Source organism: Lepisosteus platostomus, chromosome 7 (genome assembly GCF_059453375.1).
Source record: "Lepisosteus platostomus isolate fLepPlt1 chromosome 7, fLepPlt1.hap1, whole genome shotgun sequence".
Taxonomy (NCBI): Eukaryota; Metazoa; Chordata; class Actinopteri; order Semionotiformes; family Lepisosteidae; genus Lepisosteus; species Lepisosteus platostomus.
This window is the reverse complement of record NC_142617.1, coordinates 51,388,945-51,412,209: the sequence shown is the minus strand read 5'-3', so window position 1 is coordinate 51,412,209 and position 23,265 is coordinate 51,388,945. Positions and strand designations below refer to the sequence as shown.

Sequence of the window (23,265 nt, the reverse complement as noted above, 5' to 3'; positions counted from 1 at the left end):
CAGTAAAGACGCCATGAAATTTGACTGAAAGTCATTTGGGGGCTATTGCTAATGGTCTTTGCATGCCACATAATTAGAAATAGTAGTAAAACAGAAATCGCTGATTGTTTTTTAAACTTTGCATTGAGAATGTAGCCCGTAGGCAAGCTGAAACAGCCCTCAGAGCGAATCACCCTCCGGCTAACAGATTCTCATTATATCGCCCCCTATGCCCCCCCCCCTCCCGCCTCTCCACCCCACTTTCTCCATCTCTGACTGTAAATAGAGGGAATTTGTTGTGCACACAAGCCGCAGTGAGAGCAGATTGTGTATACAAACAGTCTGATATATTTGCGCAATAGTCTGAGGTAAGTGGTGGAACGCTATACTGGCCATATTAACTATTTATAATCTGATCAATAACACTCGGTTAACTCCGCTGTGCCTCTGGCTGGGCTGTCAATACGAGACTGATACAGCCTGATATTACATAGGAATGTTGAACGCACGACAGCAGAAAAGTATTTTTCCGCAATCGAGTAAGACCAGAATGGAAACTTTAAGCGATCGATTGATATTAATGTCCGCATCTGCATATCAGCCTGATACAGTTTTAGTGAGACAGAATAACCTATATAAAGCGTATTAAGGATAATCCCTCCATGCTCTTGACGACCTGCTATATTGTATCTCTCAGTCTGTCTTTTGCTCTCTGTAAGTAACTGTCCGAATCCATTTACACCGCATTCTCGGGTCTCCAAATAATTAAAACAATTAACTAAATAATTAAAATAATTTAAACAATTGTAAGAGAGTCTGCCAGGGTTGGTGCTAACATCAAGGTCTGATATCAAGGTAATTATACCAAAATATAAAATATATTTAGTTCTTCTTCACATGCTTTTTGAGAAACTGTTGGAAAATATATTCTAGCAAATAGTTGTTATGGTCTTTTAATTAAAATGGAAAATCCCCAGCCTATTAAGCACGTTATTACAAAGACAGAAGTATTAAATAATAAGAAAAAAGGCCACTAGAATCTATACAGCCAAATTGATGCTTGATTTCTGTGTCGCCTTTACTTTAACAATATCCGCTGTTTGCGAATGAACCCTTTTCTTGGGTGATTCAGTTTACTTTGTTTTACTTTTACTTAATCGGAGTTTTTTATATATATATAAGAATCCAGAATTTCCCGGGGCTCTTTAAACAATGCCATAACATCAACTGTCCTTAATGGACACGTTGATTAAACTGTAATTAATCATACTGTCGAGGCCGAAATGTGAACAATTACCCTAATCAAACAGGAGTTAATAACGTCCACAAACTGCCCCGGGCTATGCTTTTGCTAAGCAGACCCTATTGAACTAGAACAGCTTTTGCCCTCAACAACACACGAGTTACATAATAAAACACGCGTTGTTACTGAAATCCTCTAGCCAGTTTGGGATTTCACGTTTCTGTAAATATATGTATTTTCTGATTTCACCCCGAGCTTTGGTCAAGAAAGAAGGAAAATATTCCTTCTTAAGTCACAATTGCTTCTTTGATTAATATTTAGTAATGAAGATCATTTATTTTCAGACATTGAGGAATGAGCGAACTATTGGGACATATGAATTTGTTCGTTACACTATAGTCTAAAAATTCAGAAGAGTTAGACATTTCAAATAGCTAAATCAGCGCACATTTTCCACTGATAAAACTCTTCATATCTCTTATCTTACACACGCTTGATGTTTAAATGCATCATGTTGAGACGTTTCACGGTACAGCTCCTGGCCAGTGCAACTAAACCTGCAAACTGGGTGACAGCCCGGCTCTGCGGTATCACCGGGGTCCAATGCAATATTTATAGCGTGTGCTGACAAACCCGATCCGGCCTCGCAGTGTCAGCTTTCACAATCAGGCGACGTCCGTCATACCCCTTCCCTCCAATAATTACAATTTTATACTGTAATTATTCCTTTCCTTTTAATTATTTAGAACACGTGCTGAATGCGGCGTTGTCACCGATTATTCCTGAGAAAGCGCGGTCACCCGAGCCCCTGTACTCTTTGGGCTGAGTTCAGCGCCAGTACACCGTCAGAACAACCCTGGCCGGTTTTAATTAGACATTTCAGCGGTAATTTTAGTCGGGCCCCTTTGTCACCGTGCCGATAGACTTCAATAAGATTTTTTTTGCACACTAAATCATCTGAGCCGCGGGTTTGTGCCTCGGCGATTGTCTATACAAATCAGTTTTGAAATATTTATAAAGCGCGAGGGGCGCCCCACCAGAAATTCCTGATGAGAATATTTTTTTTTTACCTAAATAGTTTTTATTTTCATTGGTAAATCACGGGAGAGTAAAATTCAATAGCAAAGACTATTTTGAAAAGATATTTAAAGAAAAACGTTACGAGCAAAATATTATTATTATTATTATTATTATTATTATTATTATTATTATTATTATTATTATTATTATAATGTGATGTGTTGCTGCTGGATATATTTTTTCAACCAAACTGAATATGCACCACAGTGTCAGAAATGAGTGTGTTTATTTAAATTAAATAAAACATACCCTCTAATAAAGTAATCAGAGTGAAAATCTGTTCTTAGGCTAACATCTCAATTCTAGATGAGACTGTTATCTGCAATGTATTCATATGATTAACAATAAGACGAAATTAATCCACAAATTAAAGGTTCGTTCAGATACAAAAATCGAACACTTCTCCAGTTTCTCGTTTCCTGCCTGACAGCACATTGCTGCGAATGAAACTGGTCTTTTGGTTTCATTATAGCGTTATCTTTTTTTTTTCCTGAAAGCTGGTGCTTCCTGAACCCTAATCTTCACACGCAAACCGTTGTACTTCATTTTTTGAATAAAAAAAATAAATAAAACGGTTTGTAGTGTCTGGACTTATTTTTTTAAGTAATTATCAGAAATGTAAACTAGTTTAGAATTACAAGGGAATAATATTTTATTGAAATGAATGAGTAAGGAATCTGGTTACCACGAATCCATATGTTTATCTATTATGTGCAGCGCGTTCATAACAAACAAAAGGGTCAGAAGCTCTTTAAAACGGTATTAAAATAACCTCGGGACGGTGCAGCTATATAGAGTGCGCCATCTGTTTACCTATATAATCGTTCACAAAGCTGTAAGGTAACTTTTAAACAAGTGCAGCAGCAGTCTCGGGCGAGAGGAATAAAGCGGTGGAGAGCGCTGGCTACGCGGCTGAACAGGGGTCCCATCTGTCAGAGCCGGCTCGTCGTGTTTAAAGTGAACCCTTTCATCTCGCGCGGGCGGCGGGTCACTGGGAGAGGCTCGCGGAGCTGGGCTTCCCGAAAGAGCGCGAGCCTTTTTGTTCAGCATCGCAAGCCCCGTACACACCAATTTACAGTTAAACGCTCTTGTCCGCTTGCTACCCCCCAACTGCGACTTTTCGTCGCTATGTTAAAAAAAGGAACAACAACACCAACAATGCTGATCATTTTATAAGATAAGTTACAAGAACTATTTTCGCCATGTTCGCATTTCTTAGGTGGAGATGAGTTACAGATTTTTTTTCTACGTTTCACATTGATGCAGACAACACTTTAGTACCAAAGGCACATGAAATAAAGATAAAGCCAATTTAAATAATGACCTAGCTATTTTACCAGTGTAAAATGGTATATTCCGATGTTTTAGTCTTATAGGTTTTGCAGGGGATTTACATTGTAGCGCAGCTCTGAGGTTCAACTTATGGTAGAGTGCTTGAAGGCGATATACAACAGGGAAGAAAACGTTCTGGAGAGAGCGCCGCGGTTTGCTTGAGACGGCCCGCTACACCGTTTTTTTCCAGAATCACACGACGTTTTTAATTGTCTGAAGAAACCAAAGGCTGAAAAACCCAGAGCTCGCGACTGTCGTTTTAAATATGTCCGACCATTTACGTCATCCCAAAACGCTGTCGTATTGCCCATTTCATGACTTAACCTTTAGACAAGTCATCTAGAGAAACTCATTCTGTCCTCATTGGACATTTGTGTTGGCCAGATGAGAGAGAACATTTCTGTCCAACTCCACAGGTGGAATTTTCCGAGGAAAGTGTATTTTCTAATAAATGACTCAAAGGGCCCCTGTACGATTTCAGAGAAGATGTTTTTATTGCGCGGTTTGTGTTTTCCCACAGCGATGAGAACTTGTTACGACCTTCAATATCGTGTCTGAGGAGGGCACAGATTGACGGGAAGAGTCCATATAAATACACGTTTTTCCATTAGATGTCCCCTCTGTCGCATTAATATCAGGCGGGTGGATAGGACGATGGCCGGGTATCGGTTTTCAAACATTAATTAATGATGGGAAGAAAGGGTGTAAATAACATCTATAGCGAGATAGCACAGGCCTATACCAACCCAGGATAGAATCGGACAGGACTGGATACCGTTTTACTGCATTTTTCCTCGCTTGAAAGACATCGTTCATTAACTTAGTAACTTAGTTCACTCAACAGAGCAAATAACGTTTTTTTTTCCCCATACAACAGACAAGTTATTTTTGATTAAGGAGAGCAGAGCTTGAGTGACTTTGTCCTTGATCGAACGATTAACACAGGTTTCAGTTAATTGGACACGCACATTAATGTCCATACTATATAATACATTGTCTAACTCGTTATTCAATAAAGTGCCTGTCATTGGCATCAGCCTGGACAGACTGGAGAGTTTTGTTAACAAATCGAAGCCAATTAAGGCTGCTTGCTCTTTAACTGTATGTATTATTATTATTACAATCAAAGTTTTAATTAAGAAAAAGCCCTGCTCGGTAGTACAGTATTACAGCTAATTTGCTTCTCAGCTTTGGATATTAATTGTGTCTGTTTGTGGGGCCCCGGCAGGCCTCGCGCCTCTGATTAAAATGTGCACTAATGTGCAACATCTCTTTACAATCTGCCACCAGACAGATATGCAATGCAATTTATTAATTACCCGGCTCAAAAATAAATAAACAAATAAACACCTTAAGCCAAACATTAATTTATAAATACAACTGCATTACGATCATCCAGTGAGCTCCTACTTTCAGCTATTTGGTTTGAAATATTGCATTAAACATTTACTAGTAGTTGACTTGTACTGTAGATTTACGGACTAACGGACTACATACGACACTGATGCATTTCCGAAATGAAATTAGCGACGAAAAAACGAAGAAGTCCCTTTTCACCCCATGTGTAATGTGACCTCCACAAAACACGGGCAAACGCGACAAAGGTTATTGACAGACATTTCGTTACAACGCAGAGCCGAGACGCCGTTCTGTCTGTACAACCTGACCTGTCGAGGACTCGGCCCAGCAGAGAACATGGTGTAGGCGTCTGCATTTTAATATCGGCCTGAAACAGATTCAGATTGGCCGAGGAGAGGATGATGATGGAAACTCCGGCGTTGGGCTGTTGTGTACCCCTTGTTTGCGTTCACCCAGGTTCTGCCGGAATTAGGGGGCCTGCCCCGGAGCGTAGCCACCTACTGGCCAGTCTCCATACTACATCGAAAGTTCTCGGACCCTTCCCGACTGTGGTTGAATGAATATACAACCGCGCGAGCCGCGTGTGCGCCTGCGAATATGCGTGGGAGGTTAATCAGCGGTATTCCACTGGAGGGCTTTAAAACACTCCACTTGTAGCTGCTACAACCAGGTGTTTCCAGAGAGCTCACGAGGGCACATTTGTACTTTCTCCAACCAGCTGGCGACTGGCAGCTAAGAGGAGAGAGGCGCGACACGGGCATCTGGGAGCCCCCATTCCGCTAGTGGGCTACACTGAGACCCACGCACCTCCGAGAGGTTTCCCCGGTAGTTGTTTTTTAGCTTTTGTAGGTGAACTCTGTTGCTCTCGGTACGCCCGGTCGGTGTCTGACCTGTCAGCTGCACACAAGTGTGCCGGCCGAGCGACAGAGACTCGCTGCGCTTGGTTCCCGTCGCCAGAGTTTGCTTTTTGGGTGGTGTCGGGGGACTGGTTGTCCGTGTCGTCCCAGTAGAAATGTTGGGGATCCCACATTGTAGCGGAAAACACTCTAATACTGTAAGTACAGTGAGTGTGTCGTGTTATTGACTGTCGCGGCGTGGTTTTTTTTCCAAGCTGAAAATTTAACCCCCAGTTCCTATACGACACGGCCCTGTACGACAGCAGAACACACTGACTGCGCTCCTAAACCAAGAGGCCCGTTGGAACAGTTTCCGCTCACGAATACTCAGCTATGGTCACACCTGCATTTTCACCCTGACTTGTAAGGTTCATGCAGACATACCTTGTCCAGAATAACCCAGGACGGGCATCTGAAGAGAAATTGAAAATGGGCTGTATACGGTATTTTGTATCTGCTCAAATTAAGCACAGAAACCACAGGCCGATTCTCTTAGTATCTAGACTGAATACAACAGTTAGAACCGGCGTGAGACCGAATCTGCTCCTTTTAGATGGAAACTGATAAGGAACTTAAACGTTTATACAAGATCAAGGTATGGGCGCTGGAGTGCCGAGGAATGAAATCAATTAATTCATCACATAATTGTCAATTAAAAAAATAATAAAGAGTAAATAAAAATGGATACAATCCAGTGGCAGATTTAATTCAGAGTTGCGTTTACGCGTGAACGCAAACGGGTACTGTGCGATTTAATAAACAGAACAATTCCTTTCTAAGCCATAGTTACTTCTGGGGTTAGTCCTGTACCCGAACTGCTCTTCCGACTTTCACGCACTGGGATGTCCGCAGTGTTAACTGTAATGACCCGCGCAGGGCCGCCGGATAGGCGCAGAGCCCCGGCCCTCGCACGCGCTCCTGGCTGCCGGCAGATGGGCCCGGAAGCTCGAGACTCGGAGAGCGAGCGCAGCCGCGCAGAGTGACGGGGAGGCGCCCATGACCTGTGTCCCCCTCTTAATTATTTATATATTATTTTGCTACACCACACGACATTTTAATAGCTACAGAGGTTAAAGAAAGAAATTAATCTTTCGTGTGTGTGCCTTTTTTTTTTGCTTCGTTCGCGGTCATCTTTAGAAGGCAAGGTTAATGGTTATTTTATAGTTTTCTATAAACTGTAGTTCATTACGTCCAGAAACCACAATGAACAAATAGACATTTATTATTATTAATTATCAAAAGAAATAAAACGCGGTGAAACATTGTATTCATTTCAACGCACTTTACTTAAACCGACGGCGTCCTTCATCAGATTACTGCTAGCCTGCCATTTCTTAATTACCTGTGCGCCCGCTTAACAATGATTCATTTCAGCGTTTCCGTGACAGAAGGGTGTTTATGAAGAAATTTGCGCGGTTTGCAAACCTGGTGAGAGGACGAACTAAACGTCTTGATCTGCTACAATTAAGGGCAACTCTAAACGGACAGGGGTAGTTAGATCGTAGGAATACACGTTACGTAGACGTGTGTTTTAAATACACTTTAAGCACAGAGGTGTTCTGGATTGGCTGCAGGCTTTAGCATTTGGGCCCTACCGCCAGAATTCTATAAAATGTTTATATATATACTCTATATATCTAGCGTAGTTTACTTTTGAAGCAGACCAGCGAATAATTTTTAGGTTAAAACTTACAGAGCCGTGTCATATAAAAACACAAGGCTCTGTCCTGGAGGCCTGGGCTCCGAGATTGCTACATAAATCACACGCGTCTAATTCAGCGCAAGTTTAATAAACGCTCCTATTGAAAATGAATGTTCTCCATTTAACAGTTGTATCAGCACCATATAAAACCATGACCCCAATAAATTTAATTTTAGAGGCAGATCAATCCGCTTCTTTTGCTATTGATCCTCGCCGGCTTGGTACACTTAGATCGCCGGGCGCAGCCTTTTCTTTCGGATGAAAATAGCATTTCGATTAGACCCTTTATTAGGAAAAGATTGCTCCGAGAGGATCAGTGTGGCCTGAAAATTAAATGGTGACATTTTAATTACTGGACATTGATAAAAGAATCCTGGTAATGGCTGTTTACAGGCCTGGTCCACTTTGTCTGACCTGATGGGCTAATCAAGTTGGACTGCTCGGCCGAGGTCAGAGCGGAATAGTCGACTCCGGTCTCCGCAGCTAAATGGGAACGAGAAAGCAGGCGCCTCGCTGAATGGAGAGGCAATCTCCGAACCATCCCGGGTCAATACTCCGAGCGCACCGCCGGTGTGCCTTGTAGATAAATTGAGCGTCCCAAATATCCGTCTGCAGCGCCTCACACCAAGAGTTACAGAGCACATTCAGATGCGGAGAGCCGCCTCTCTCCGGTCCAGGCCACGTCGTGTTCTGCAAACGCACTGTGCGTTTCTCAGAGTTTATTCTTTTTTAAAATGCGAAATGGAAGGCGTGTAACCCCACGGGCGAAACGTTCCCTTGATAGATGTTTTTTTTTTTTGGCGGTACTCGTAAAAATAAAAATATCTTTTTTTTTAAATGATGAATTTGTTAAGAGTTTTTGCAGGCTTGGAAAACCTGTCGGTAACACCGACTAAAATGCCTCCTCCATTATTCTCACCGCTGTCCTGCAGTAGCAGGGGGGTTAAACCGAGCAGAGCAGAGACTTCCATCTGAAAGCGATGCCCGTTTCATCTCAGTGACAAGACTGGGAAGCCCAGAATGGGGAATGTGGTGGGCAGGGGGAACTGACAGCAAGGCGCACTATTGTTTCTCTATTAAAGGCACCATCTTCCCTCCGAGGAAATATTCATCGGCGATCGTTGCTCGGGGTTTAATTCCTTGTGGTTACCTGATCACAACGGTGGCTATACGGGACGTCAAGCTGCAGTGGAGACAAGCAGACTAAAGCAAGGGGTTAGGAAGACAGAGGCCGGGCTATCCAGCCGGCAGTATCTTCACGAGAGACTCTTAACACACAGCATCCGCCGCGGTTTAGTAACGTGATGCGTTAATGGATCCGCTCTCCCTAGAGAGCACTCCTGCTCTCATGTAGCTAGTTTTTGACTAAATGTGGATGATTCTTTTCAGGGCACACATTTCTGAGGGCAAACATTCTCAATAAGCGCTGAAGTACTTGACATACTGTACATGTTATTTATTTTTACAAGCAGTACAGTGCAATCTCCCCCCCCCAACCCTCAGCGTCCAAACCTAATTCCCCTTAGATGGGGCAGCAGCGTGTTGGTAAGTGGACTTGTGGAAATGAAAACCAGCAGATCAATAGACACGGGTTTATTGATTAGGGAAAACATCACAGACACTAAACAGGCCGAAGACAAATTAAAACATCACTGCTGCATATCTGTGAGAGGTATCTTAGTAATCAAAGCGCTCGGGGGGGGAGGGGATGGGGGTTATGATAAAATCAGAAGGATTAATATGGCGAGTTTGAGACAGAATGCAAGACTCCTGTCCCCTGCGCTCGTCCGCACCTGTGGGGCCGGGAGCTAGGAGGGTCTCCTGCCACAGGAGCACTGTGAAAACCATCACATAACACAACCTGCCAGCAGCAGGCAGTGGCCAGGGAGTCAGGCTTCCCCCCGGCCCGCAGTCACACCCATCACGCTGCAGTTAATGCCCCGGCCACCGGGGGGCAGAGCGGCGTCAGCCAACTCTGAAGAGCAGCTGCAGCCAGCACGGGCATCACTCGGCCCGCTACCATGCCCACGGCCCCGGCAATCTCCCGCCCTCAGGAATCAGCAGCGCTGCCCAGGCTTTGAGGATCCTCTTGGCCAAGGTCTGCTTTCTGTCGGCTGCCAGCAAGCTGCGCTCCCCTGGTGCAGGAGGAGAAATTCCCACAGCTTGCCAGGCTCCCAGACGATCCCCCCATTCTCCTGCCCAGGCCGCTCAGCCCCCGCAATGAGACACCAGAGGGCTTCGCATTTCGCCTTTTGAAAAGTCTCTTTACATTTAATATTGCACACTTTGTTTCTCCTCCAAACACGTTACAATGGCAATTACAGTAAAAGCGTTTATAGTCTCCACAGTCGTTTCCATTGACACCTCTAGACCAGACCAGTAAAGGGCACTTTAATTACAGGAAGGCCAGTTTTAGAACTCTCCACGAGGCCGGGCTTAGTGTCTCTGCAGTTCAAATACAGCTTTATAACAGCTCCACTACAGACAGGTCTGCTGCTAAATCAAACTGATCTGTCAGAAGGACACAGCGGCAGATGTTAAGGAAGCTGCTGTTTCCTCTCCTCACCAACGTGAGTGCTGTGACACCTCAGAGACAAAAGCAGGGCTGGGTGGAGTGGGTTATGTGCCCAGTTCTGCTACAATGATTCATATGAGCATCTCTGTTTGTTCAGAGCCGTTCCACATTGAAAACAAGGACTTTCAAGCACAGTGGAAATGCCCATCACTTGTGGCTCAGTTGTATAAGCCTTGGGTTTCTGTATGAGTCAGTTACACCCAAGACCAGCTACTAGATATTGGTTTGTGGCGACTCTGTTTTGTGCTTGGTGCTGTGTTACACACACAGAACCCATTAGTTCTGAAATACAAACCTATTTCCTCCAGTATGTGTCTGTACTGTACATCCTCCCTAACTTTGCAAAGTTCTACCCAAAGCCAACTCTTATACAATATGACCTCCACCTGACAGCCTTCCTCCATAGCTTTTAAACCTGTTAATGATCCAGTTTGCATGTTGAGATGCTCATGACAAGCCATATGTGTTCACAGCCATTTTGATTGGTACCATTAGACCAGACCAATAACAGGCACTTAAATTTCTGTCAGGAAGTGTTAAGGATTTCTAAAGCAATGAATGTAAAAGTGACTCCTCCCCCGACCAATAAACTCTTAAGAGGAACCCAAGTGTGTGTTTTACATTCTACATTCTGTACTGTACAGTACAAACTCCATTCTGCTAAAAGAGTGTGCTAGTTTCGGAGTGACAAGGAACCGAATGCAGGAAGTAACCATAAAGTTTTGGCACGCATTTGTTGCTTCTAAATCCAAAACCTTGTGCATTATGAGTTCACACTCTAATACTAAAACAATCTGAAATGATAAAAACAGAAGAAACAGACTGAAACGCCTAAGGGTTTATACCGCACTGAGCCACACAACAGAGGTTTTGGGGTCTTACTCGGCCACACCTGGCCACCAGCTGGGATAAAATCTGTCCCAGCCGCACAGCAGTCTAGTGGGAAACGCAGAGACAAGACTGAGCCCCACACCCAGAAAGCATTTCATGCCATGTTTCAGTTTACTGGAATTAAAAAACAAAAGATTCAAACAATTTCAGCTACCTAAAAATATTAGCACCCTTTCTGTCTAACATTTACAACTTTGCTGTTTTCTTAAGAGGGAAAAAAAGGGTCAAATCGAAGGTGATGGAAATGCTCTGTAAGTGTCAGCTCAGAAGTAAATGTGTACAATACAATCAACGTATTATAAAAATACAATTTTAACACTTGTATACCTATAGTACAGACAGGCCGGCCTCTTCAGAGTTGTTGGCCTTGACCTTTGAACCTCACAGGTGCATTTTAAGGAATAACAGGATCCCTCCTTCAGCAGCAGCCAGGGGTAAACAGGATTCCCGAACCCCAGTCTGCCATCTGAAACAGGCTATTGGTTACATTGTGATTCGTGACAGAGAGGACCAGCGCAGCAGGACTACTGCAGGTCAGTCAGTGCTCAATGAAACTCAAGTGCCACCATTGTTTAAAACAACACACAAAAAAAATAGAGGACTGTTTCTACCAGTTCACAAACTACACTACTCTGATTCTAGATGACTGAACAACTGCTCTCAGCCTAGGTTTTAACTTAGTCACAGAGCTTTATGAAGAGGGGCAACTTGGTTTCACATAGACATTTTGTACAGTAATACAATTATGGTGATGACCGTGAACTACACTATATTCTCCTAAATAAGCTATATATGTGAGGATAGAGATAGCAGCAAACGGCAGGTTTCCCCAAGCTGAGAAGATCTGCGTGGCCTGGCATTATTTTACCCCAGGCAATTTCAATTTGACCTTTGGTATGACTGAGCCTCTTAGGGTGGGTAAACTCCATTAAAAACAAACTAAGTGTAGTTCATGGACATTCAATGACAGCAGAAGAAGCCGTTCTCTGTCTTCATCCAAAAACTGGTTTTGCAAACCGGGACTTGCAATGATGCACGTCTCCCATTGCCTTTCCTCTCACCCCGATCCGCGAGCCAGACTGAGTGAAAGCAAGGTGAACGAGAGACAGCGAAGACCGGCCATGCAGCTCCTCCCACTTCCTCTACGCTGTTTCTTCTCCTTCCCCACAGTCCCCTGCAGGAGAGCAAGAGGACGCAGATGTCTGAACGTCACATCCCGCGCCGGTCTATCATCCAACACGAAGGGCTGCATGAACTTCTAACCTGAGAACATAAAAGTGCTTTCTGCACTCTGCCGTATTCCCCAAGACTTCTGTTAAAGCTGGATTTATCTGCAGGATGCTCGATTCAAAACCCAGAGCTACTGCATTTACATGAGCTAATCTTTCCTAGCCCATTGACATAGTTGCAGTTTTTTAAAAAAGCAATTCTTTTTTATTTTGCAAGGTCAGACGGCAGGATTTGGCACAGTATTTGTGTGGCAGTGCACGGAGGCGAGGGGCTGGATTCTCCTGAACGGCTCTGCTGTTACAAGGCCCTCTCCTGGTTCTCCGGGAACAGGTGAAGCGCCCATTCTCCAGGAGAAGACCGTACAAGAAAGGAATAATACTGAGGAGCAGCCCCAGCCTTCATGCATGGAGACTGCCTCAGAGAGAACACATTCTTGACGACCAACAGGCCCTCCATCTTGGAGCCCCATGTTTAAAGGAGGTTTTGGTAGATGGAGGTCTTGTTTACGTGTCACCCCCTCAATGTTTAAGTCTGTGCATTGAAAAACTTGAAGTCTGCTGAATACTGCTGGAAGAGAAAGGCCCTTATTCAGAGCTCCGGCCTGGTCAGTTCTGAAAACTGCATCACATTTGTTTCTCTAAACAGACCTTGTTGAACTGTCTTTGACGGTCTGACTTAGAACATGAAGGTTGTGCCCCGATGTGTACAATAACACGCATGCGAACACCCAGCAACCTAGGACTTGGGTGCCGGGGAGGACTGACTGGTTTGACAGAGCACAGGTGCAAACGAGAAACTCTGATGGCGGGATGACACCCAGGGATGACACTCCAAGAGAACAGACAGTAAGGGGGTGGCGCTTTTGGCAGATCAGCAGGCAGATGAACTCACAGCAGCTCATCACACCCCTCTCTCCCACAGACACGATGGCAGCGGTGGCTCTTTCCCAGTCTCTCCCGCCGTACAGATTGTGACGTCGGGGCCATAGGGGGGCACCGGAAGGAGAGGAGGGCTTCTGCGCCAGGGGCGTCCCGGCGAAGGTGGGACCTTCCTCTCCCCCCCCGTCCCACGACGCCTCACTGCAGGCCCCCGCCCGGCTGCTGTGACCTCCGCTCCTCCAGGCTGCGGCACACCCACATGGACACCACCTCCGCGTTGCCGTCGTTGTACAGCAGGATGAAGGCGTGGCCCTGCGGACACGGAGAGAGCAGGAACAGGCTGAGAGGCCGGCGGCGAGCGAGACTGGGGAGGGCCGGCTCGCGCAGGAATCGACTGCAGCCTCGGTCGCAGCACAGCACGGTCTGTGGCACAGCAGAAAGGGAATGAGGGGCCCGGCCTCAAAAACAGGATAGGAACGATGGCGATCGCTCGTCCGAGACCGCAGACGAAACGAAAGGGGCGACGCTCTTGGGGAGGAGTCTGGTCTGGACTGCCGAGGCTCCAGGGCTCTCTGGAGTTGAACGCCGAGCCTGACAAACACGCCGCTGGAGCAGGGAGGCAGCACTATCGCTCGGCCCATTTTTTATCCACCTCATCCCGGTACGCGCCGCAGGTTACAGGCCCCCTGCGTGCAGAGGGAAAGCGCAGGCTGCCCAGAGCCCTCTCCCTTCAACCACAGGTGGGAGACGTGCTGTGGGCAGCAAGAGCCACCCCTGTAACCCGGGGCAACGTTTAAGTAAAATAATAATAAAACACAACATACACAATGACAACCAGCTATGCTTAAAATATCATTATTATAATTGATTTGCTCTGTTTTCCAGGACGATGCTGAAAGAAATGAAAGGTACTGTGGTGTGAAATGGGCTCTTACCAGTCTGAGCAATGGGAGTGGGTCACACAGGCAACCTCTTCCGACCCTTATTATAATATCAGTGACCCACATAGAGCTCATGTCACTGCGTCACCTGCTGCAAACCGTAAGATTTTATAGCAATGGTCAATTTAGTACCTAGCCTTTCGGCTGGAGCCGACGCTTCTACAGTATGTCACAGCAGAGTACAGACAAGGCTCCTGAGTACAGCACATGAGGTTAAGAAGTTACTCCTCATGTGTGGAAAAACAGGACAGCACACTGTACTGATGCTAGGGGAGATTCTAAATTTGTGCTGTTCTTTGCCTGCTTTAAAGATTTGATTATTTGACCTTGAGCTTCAGTTCATCCATTCCTGCATCCAATGCTGTATATTAATGCTTTGTCCTTAAAATAAAAACACTACAGCAACAGCCAGCAAGCTCACTTTAGGGCTCCTGTTTCTAGCAGCCTATTAAACCTGAGCAACCGGTAATCTGCTCAGTAGTCTGTTAATGTGGAGCAACTGGTAAAATATGACTTTCTAGCAGTCTGTGAAAAGTAGCATTAATCCAAAGAAGCAGACCTAGTATGGCTTAGTGCTAGAAAGACTAACAGAAACAGGTCCGTGCTCTGAGGCTATACATCAGTGCTCAAACACCAGGAAGATTTGTTGTAAATACAATTTACAAAACGTATTATTATATTATTATACACTTTATTAATTATTATACAACTTAACAACAATAATAATATTTGTATTACTATTCTCCAGGTTGTCACTGGAAAAGAAAGTTTGTTCTCAGCTGATTACCTGGCTAGAATAAAATCAGTGTTGAAGGGCAAGAACAAGATGAAAACCCGCATTATAAGCAGCAGAATGAGTTAGGCGATTTGGAGGCGATGCTGTAGCTATCCTTCCTGTGGGCCTGTTCTTATTCTGAAACCCTGTGCCGTGTGAAAGGACTCCTTCCTTTCTGTGTACTGCTCACACGGCCTGCTCCCTCTCAGACCCAAACACCTCATCCCTCCAGAGGTCAGCGAGGGGTCAACGAGACAGACCGGGAGAGGCGCTCCGACAGTGAGTGGCAGCACCGCTAATTTTCTGTGTCAACTCCGAAAATTAGATAAACAATGACAAACCAGGCTTTTTAAATGAGCCTGTCACTCCTGGTTTCCTTGATAAAGAGTCTCTTCTTCCAGACGCTGACAAACCACCAAAATGTTAATAGGCTTGGGATCTGAAGGGAAAAGAGTTTTTAAGAGGAGGAAAAAGAAAACATTTTTATTATTCTCTGCTGCACTTATGCTTCTAGCTTATTTATTAAAGTTAACTTCAATAAAGAACAACAGGAAACTGGATGCTAGTGAAATGCAGCTGGTAAATAAGAGAGATCTGGAGAGCCAGGACAGAGGTGAACATCAGGACAGATGCCTGGTGCGGATACGCTGGAAACCTTATTCTCCTTGCTGGCTTATTCCCTGCTGTCTAAGTGCTTCACTGCTTTCTCAACAAAGACGACAAAAAAAACAGAAAGAAGTCACACAAAAGTGTTACGCGGAAAAAAAAAAAGTTGTAAAAATTCATTCGAAAAAAGGACTTGGAAAAAATGCAACACGTTAACAGCTGAGACAAATTCAGTAATTCAAAACTTAAAAGTGAGATTTTGAAACGTGTTTTCTAAAGAAAGGGATTTTTTCACAACTGTGCCATATCCAGCGTCACCTCAAGAAGTCTCCCTCGAAAGCGGAGGTCTTTGTGTTCTGCACAGCACATACTCCGCGCAAATGAAGCCCACTGGACCTCAAAGGATATGAATACACAATTAAAACCTGCGTCAATACCCAGTTTGTCCATTCTATGCATTGACAGTTGTTTTGTGAAGGAAGCTGCAATGAAATTTTAAAGAGGCAGAGTAAAAGTTATTTGTCCAGACCTGGGAACTCAGCTGAATCAGCAGTGGCTGTAAGGATGATGTCTCAGGCAGCCATCTGGCCTGACAAGCCTGAAGTATTTAAGACAGGAGAGGTTCTGAAACGTGCCCATAAAATTATGGGAATGATGTCACACTGCCAGTCTTAACACTTAAAAGGAAACGTGTTTTATAAATAGTATATTTCCTTGACATTTTCTCATTCTTGCACTGTTTCATGCTTCAGAGGTTTATTTGGCTAATTTTCTTAAATTAATTTGTAACCAGATCAAGATCGCTTGAGAAATTTGTTTAATGAGAGGAGGCCGTTTCGCCCACTTTGCTCATTTGTTTCTTAGTGGCGAACGGATCCGAGGTTCTGATCCAGATGTTTCCTGAAAGACACGCATTGACAACATAGCGGGATAGCTTGCTTCAGACCCCCACAACCCTTTGCGTAAAGAACTGCCTCCAGTTCTCCTGTAGCCCGATCACAGGCAACCCCAATCCCCCAGAACAAACAGGGGACACCACGCTTCTCAGCCTTTCAGCTGGCTTGGCATGGGGAGCTTTAATAAAGTTCATCGCTTTCATCATGGAGAGGGAGCTGGGCTGTAGAGCCACCCAGTCCAGTGACGGGGGTGTAACTGGGAGAGCTGCTGGCTGGCTGCACACTGAGCCTCAGCACCGGTAACTTATCGCCCCGGCTCTCTCATCGCCTCCTGCAAAACAAAGCCACGCACTTTCATGGATGGGGAATCTGGAAATTGTGTTTTCACTGTATTTTTGAAATGGGATCGTGTCCCTGCGGTTGACCCCTCCTGCTGAAACATTAAGCGCTCCCTTCTTGGCTCAGAGTGCACGGCGAGATTGCTTTGAACATAGAACACAAAACAACGCTCAAGAAGGGGGGGGGGAATAAACTAGGTGCAAACTCATTTTTCCTCTCGGAAACGATAAGCCTCTTAAATAGATGTAATGATGGAAAGGCCCAAATAAGCAGCCCTGCCATATTAAAATGAGCAGCCTTGACACCAGGACGAAGGAGAAAGGAGCTACGTTCAGTGACACTGAATACGTACAGGAACAAAATACCAATCTTCTCCTAAAGCCAACGAAGAGGCGGTGCTATTCGTTGCCCTAGAAAATCGAGGCCAGCTGACTTGCGGGAAGGAGATTCTAAATCTGCCCGGCCCACAGTGTGTCACCGTGAGGACGAACACACCAGCTCTGGGGAAGGCAGGATTTTCCAGCCCGTCACTCAACAGTACACAGCAGAACGCTAGATGCTGGGAGCACTGTAATCCAACAGACGGGTAAACGGCTTTTATGTTCTCTTAACTTGTGCACGCATTTCTGGGCAGGAACAGTTCCCAAAGTCCAAAAAGGGCAGGTGGCATCAGGGTTGTGGGGGGGTGGCTGGGGAGTCCCACACAGCAGGGAGACAAGCCGGCAGGTGATCCTTCACTGAACACGAGGACCTGAACACCCCGGTCCTGCAATACTGCCTATGAAGGGAGAGGCAGCGGCTTCATTAATCCTTCTGCCCTCCTAATGGCCAGGCGCAGGGCTGTGACAGACGGAGGTTAATTACTCTAATATTGCGCGAGTGCCTTCCCCGTCTCCGGCCAGGGTGCAGGCAGGCACGCGGGCTCTCGCAGGGGCGCCCATCACATCAATCACCGGCAGCCCCCCGCTCCCCTCACCGAGAGGGGGCTGCAGCCGAGATTAATTACTTTAATATCAGCATTAAAGCACCCCCTGTCTCTACCCTAACCCTAAAGGTTGCCTTCGCCCTCTGTGTCTGAGTCTGATCTCCGTAATGAAAGCTGCGCGCTGAAGGATAGCTTCTCCTCACCTTAAGGAAACACACACACACACACACACACACACACACACACTCTGCGCCGAGACAGAACACGGCTCAGAGAAAGCGAGAGCCGCACTGAGCTTTGGTCAAACGGCAGAGGCACATGAGCAAGAATCACCACCAGCTTGGGGGAAGAGTAGTGTTGTGATGACCTTTCACCTGTACAAGAGCAGGCTCAGTCCCCCCTTCTTGAGCGGCAGAGCTGAGCGTGGACAGCACTGATCGCGCAGATGCTCAAACACACTAGAAGCGAGCGCCGTTAATTAATATACCTGCTGGTAAAATTAATGTATGAGTGGAGGAACTTATTAAGAGAAGAAAGAAATAAATACTCCTTAGGTCATTATCTTGCTCACGTTTACCTTTCTTTAAAGCAGCTAAAAAGAAAAACTCATTTAAAAATGTGACTGCATTAATCACTGCATTGCATCAAGTGCGGATAATCACCTGAATACTCTATTAAAATAAAACTGACAACCCAGGGGAAATTTTTTACCTTACTCTTTAATTGTTTTGAGGCTTTGATAGGCTTTTTAATCTAAGATTAATTTATGCAATTTTAAATAACTCTACTTATGATTAATAAGCTTGAAAATTAAAAGGAGTCTAAAGCAATTATAACAAGTGGCTGGTCATCACCTCATTAGGTGGCGTTGGCGGGATGCAGCTGTGGAATGCTGGGGAAGGGAGGCGGGAGGGGACAGAGCCCCAGAAATTGCAATGGAGAGAGAGGAGGCAAGAGAAAGGGTCAGTACAATAACTAGGGCTTTCCAGATTTGCATACTAATAATCTGATCCCGATGGAAGAGCTGGAACAGGCAGAGAGAGAGAGAGAGAAGAAGCACTACAAGGGCTGAGCTCCTCATCTCTCGACAGGGCCGGATTAAAAAAGAAAACACCGCCAGGAGATTAGACATCCCCACCCCAGCATCCTTCGCACCCGTCTCCACACAGCCCCACTGAAGAGACACCCTGACAGGACGTTCAGCACACAGGAGAGGATCACCGCTCTGTCACTATGGAGAGGACCAGGTGCACGGCAGTTTACTCAAACACAGCCTGCCAGCAAAGAAAACAATTCTGATATCAGAGAACCTACAGGATGCAGATTACACGTGTATGTTCTCCTGAGCAGTTGTTCAACAACTATTAATAACGAAGTAAATCCAGTCGCTCCCAGATTGAAGGAACCTGTAAGAGCTGGAAGTTGTCATAGTAGGATTATTATAAATCTGGTCTAAGAAGTGCCTGGTGCCAGGACAGGCAACCTGGGCTTTGTATTCCACTCCACAAAAGCACTGGCCTTCTAGAAGGCAGTGGCTTGGCCTGGGAGAGTCGAGATTACCTGACCCAGGTAAGACCGACCGCCAGACAGCAGCAATCTCGGCGAACGCCAAGACCCCCACTTCACTGCGAAACCAGCTGCAGACATGCACACCTGCTGCAGCCCCAACACAGGAGTCCTGGTGTTCACGCGGGGGTCGCGGCCGCAAGGCCCCGCGTACGACTGGCGCGATCTTGCCCAAGAGCAGGATTAGGATGCAGCCCGCAGAACGGGCTTCCAGCCAGCAAGAGCGCGCGGCGGAGGTCCTGTGGCTGAAACGTAATGAAAGCTCTCGCGCTGCTCTGGGGAAGCGCTGATGCACAGATGAGTCCACACAGCAGCTCGGAGGTTAGGAGTCGGGGGGGGGGGGGCGCAGGGGGGGCACAGAGAGAGAAACGGGCCCTCTCCCCCTCTGCAGGGATGGAGTGGGAGGTGCGCGTTAGGAGGGGGGGAGTCCACACAGACTGTTGGAACTTCTCACCACCTCAGCCCTGGCAAGGGAGAACACAGCCTACTGGAAATCACACTTCATTGTGAAACTGTAAAAAAAAAAAAGAAAGAAAAACCCTGTCTCCCGCATGCACACAAAATCTAAGTCCTTGTCAAGGCCAATTTTAAACACAGGGGCCTTTCATACACAATTAGGCGCTCCATATGAAAGCCTCGCCTGGAAAAAAAAAAAAAAGAACCAAACAGGGTCCAGATAATGCAGTAAACCCAGCCTACCCACTGTGACGCCGAAAAAAAAAAATCTGTCTACGAAATATTTAGCCTCGCAGCGTAAGCGCCGGGGTCTTTAATGTGTAAACAAGACATCAGTCGACTCCTGCACGCCCCCTCAGATCAGCCGCTGAGAATGGGGCCAGGCAGCTGTTTCTGTGAAGTCCTGGCTTAATTGCAGTTGTTTACCACCCGCCCCCCCCGCGGTTTCCCAGGGGCCCCGATCTCCCCATCTACTGAAGCTAGCGCTTCTCTTGTCAAACCCTCGGCAGGTTCCAGGGGCTCTCGGAGTCCGCGCAGACGCACGGGCACGAGACGCAGCCCCTTTGTCACGGGAGCCGCCCCCCGTCTGCGGCCAGCTGGGCCCGGCCGTCACCGGGGAGAGACGCAACAAAGGTGCTGAAGGGCTGCGCGACAATGAGGGGGCTCCTCCGGGGAGAGGAGAGGCAGGCCGAGGAGCGGGGGGGGGGGGCCCCCAACAGAGCCCCGCAGACCGGCGTCCGGCTGCCAATCACGGCACGGGCACAGGCGACGTGAGCCGTCGCACAATCAGGACGGACGATTCACTTTGAGCATGGGTGAGCCTTTGAGCGAAAGGACGATCGTGTAGGCCAAGCAGAAACTTTCAGAGCCCCGGATGTTCACTGGACCCATCAGGCATCATCTCCCAAGTATCTGACACTTGGGAGGCGAGCATCAGTAATTACACAACTAATATAATTCAACAATTTAATTTCACTCATTTGAAAAACTATGACTAATACGACATCCCGTTATGGCGATGTGAGAGGTGTAAAAACTCATTACAGAAAAATATTAAGAAATCTAAAAAAACACGCTGATAAAACCCAAGTCACACTTTGTGCTAAATTGCCAGCTTTTTTAAAAAGAAAGATTTTAATTGCCATAAAAAGGCAGATTAAGCACTACATGCAAATTAACTCAAAGGAGGTTTTCAATTTAGAGAAAGAAATGCTTAATGTTTGCCCCTCAAATAACCGTCTGAGTGGTAGAATGAGCAATCAGAAACCGGAGAGACAGATGTCTCCTCAGAGGGACTTAGAAAACTGATAGTCAATAGATGGTCACTGCGAGAAACAGAAGAACAAGACAAATAAGGTTTGGCTGCTTTTCAACACGACGGAACGCAGGAACGCAAATTATGATTTATATACCAAGCCACAGATTACAGAGGCTTTGTAAGATCACCTGGTGTGTAGTGAACTGTGAGATCAGGAAGCACCACAAACCATAGCACACACAAAAACTGTGTGAACATCATCAGCAATTTCAGTTCCAAAGGCCTGGAACTCTGCGTTTCCTCTTGAAGGCTGAGAGGGCAGTAAGGAGAGCCTGGTGTAAGATTTACACTCTTCAGGACAAGAGAAGGTCTCAGATTAGCTGACAAAAAGGAACCTCATAGGTCAAAGGTCACTGGCACTACCTACCAAGACTCATGGGTGCTCAGTTTCACTGCTGTTTAACTGGATAAAAGGGGGTGGGTGGTGCTATTTTTCCTCTGTGATTTACAGCTCACTCTAAAGTCCCTGTTATAGAGTGAAACAACTATTTAAAATAATCAATAACACTTAGGATACAACAAGATGCTGCCCCTGACAGAGGATCACCAGATAACAAACACCTCACTATTCCTTCTAGCTACTAAATCACAGGCGGACACTACCACCCAGTCCACACATGAGCCCTGCTGTCTCTAATCCAACTCGAACACTAAACCTAAATTAATCCTAAACTTAATCTTAGCAGATGCCACGATCCTGTATCAATCTCTGACCATAACTCCAACTCGAACCCTGGCGTGATCAAAATTCCTGGCTTCAACATTAATCTTAACACAGGGGATTCACGGGGAGATTCTGCCTTTACACCGTGCATCACACTGGGGGCTGGGTGTGTTTGTGGGCATCTTTCTAGAAGCAGTTTCTTCTTCAGCTGTACACCACACCTTATGTGAAAATGTGTTCTTCATTATTCACCTACTGCAGCTGATTCTCCTCCAGGTGAGTCAGATTCAATTAATGGATTTCTCTTATCCCAAACCCCAAGGTTTCCCTGGGACTTGTAGTTTCATGCCCTTCAAACTGGCTCTACACAGATCCATTTTTTTTAACATTGTGCTGGGAATGTTCTATTACCCTGGTCCTCGGGATGATACAGTAGTTTTTTTTTTAACAAAAGGTTGTCATCACATTAAAACGGATACTATTACAGAGTAAGAAAAAAAAAGGAAAAGCTTCAACTGAGAATTAAAGCAATATTCCTTTAAATATTTCTAGCATCTCAACAGTTACTGTAGATCTTAATCTGGTCCTTGACAGGAGACTTTAATAATTATTCATCACTCTCTTCAGCTCACTGGGATTATGTCACCTATATATACGTATACAGAGATAGAAAGATTAGGTAGAAACACCAAAGGAACCTGACAGATAGGACAGATACCTCTATATACATACAGAACAGGCTTCACACGGGTGCCAGCTCATGAAAATACTAATAGCAATAATAGTAATAATAACAATAATAATAATCATAAAGCCCAGTGTTTGGGATGCCGAGAGCGACAGCATTATCATAAAGACGCAATTTGGTGCACTTGCTTGTTTTCCAGTCTCTTCCCGCCTCTGCCAGGGAACAAGCAGAACAGATAATAACTATTAGTAAATCACAGCGCTTTGCAGAATCCAGCTGTGCCTGCTACATTTCCATACAGATAGAATGGCTCTGCGCTTTTAATATGTATGCAGAGAGAGGGGCTGCGGCTGCACAGCGCAGGGGCAGGGAAGTGCGGCGAAGGAGCCTGCAGGAGATACTCGGCTGGCTGGGCCCCCCCAGCCTCGCCCTCCTCCTCCTCACTCATCTTCCTCTGCCACCCTCCCTGACCTCGCCCACTCCGGCTGCAGATGTCCCTTTCACGCCCCCTGAACCCCGAAACCCAGGGAGGTGCCCTCCACAACCCCCCGAGAAGCCGCCTCCTGTGCCATGTGCCGCATTTCCCATGAGCCTGCCCCCCACCGAGTGGCAGACATCCGGGCGGTGCTTGGCGCCACCCAAAGCATTCTCGGGACCGGCCCGAAGCAGGTATTGTCCTGCAAAGCAGCTGACTTCTTAAAAAAAAAAAAAAAAAAGTCAGGTGAAAGACAAGCTGGTTTCCTCATACCCGTTGAGTTTCCAGGTAAAGGAAACCTCACTGAGAGATGACTTTGGCAGGACAGCTCTTTCCGGGCGGCAGCAAGAACAGAACAGAATGGGCAGCTGTCCATCCTCCACAGAACGCAGTGGGTGGCAGACAAGCCTGAGCTGACAGCGGAAGATTTAAGACTCTGGCATTGGATCGC

General features: G+C 46.0%; 1 protein-coding gene across 5 annotated transcripts in view; it reads right to left on the bottom strand.

The window, feature by feature from the left end:
- Window positions 1–9,169: 9,169 nt before the first annotated feature.
- map2k5 (mitogen-activated protein kinase kinase 5) overlaps window positions 9,170–23,265 on the bottom strand; it is an 81,131-nt gene continuing 67,035 nt past the window's right edge. For 2 of the 5 annotated variants that reach the window (XM_088641093.1, XM_088641096.1), the window contains one exon: window positions 9,170–13,477. In XM_088641093.1, coding sequence (XP_088497219.1) covers window positions 13,364–13,477 — 114 coding nt within the window. In that variant the 3' untranslated portion in view covers window positions 9,170–13,363. The other 3 variants (XR_015940327.1, XM_088641094.1, XM_088641095.1) reach the window with 3 other exon arrangements.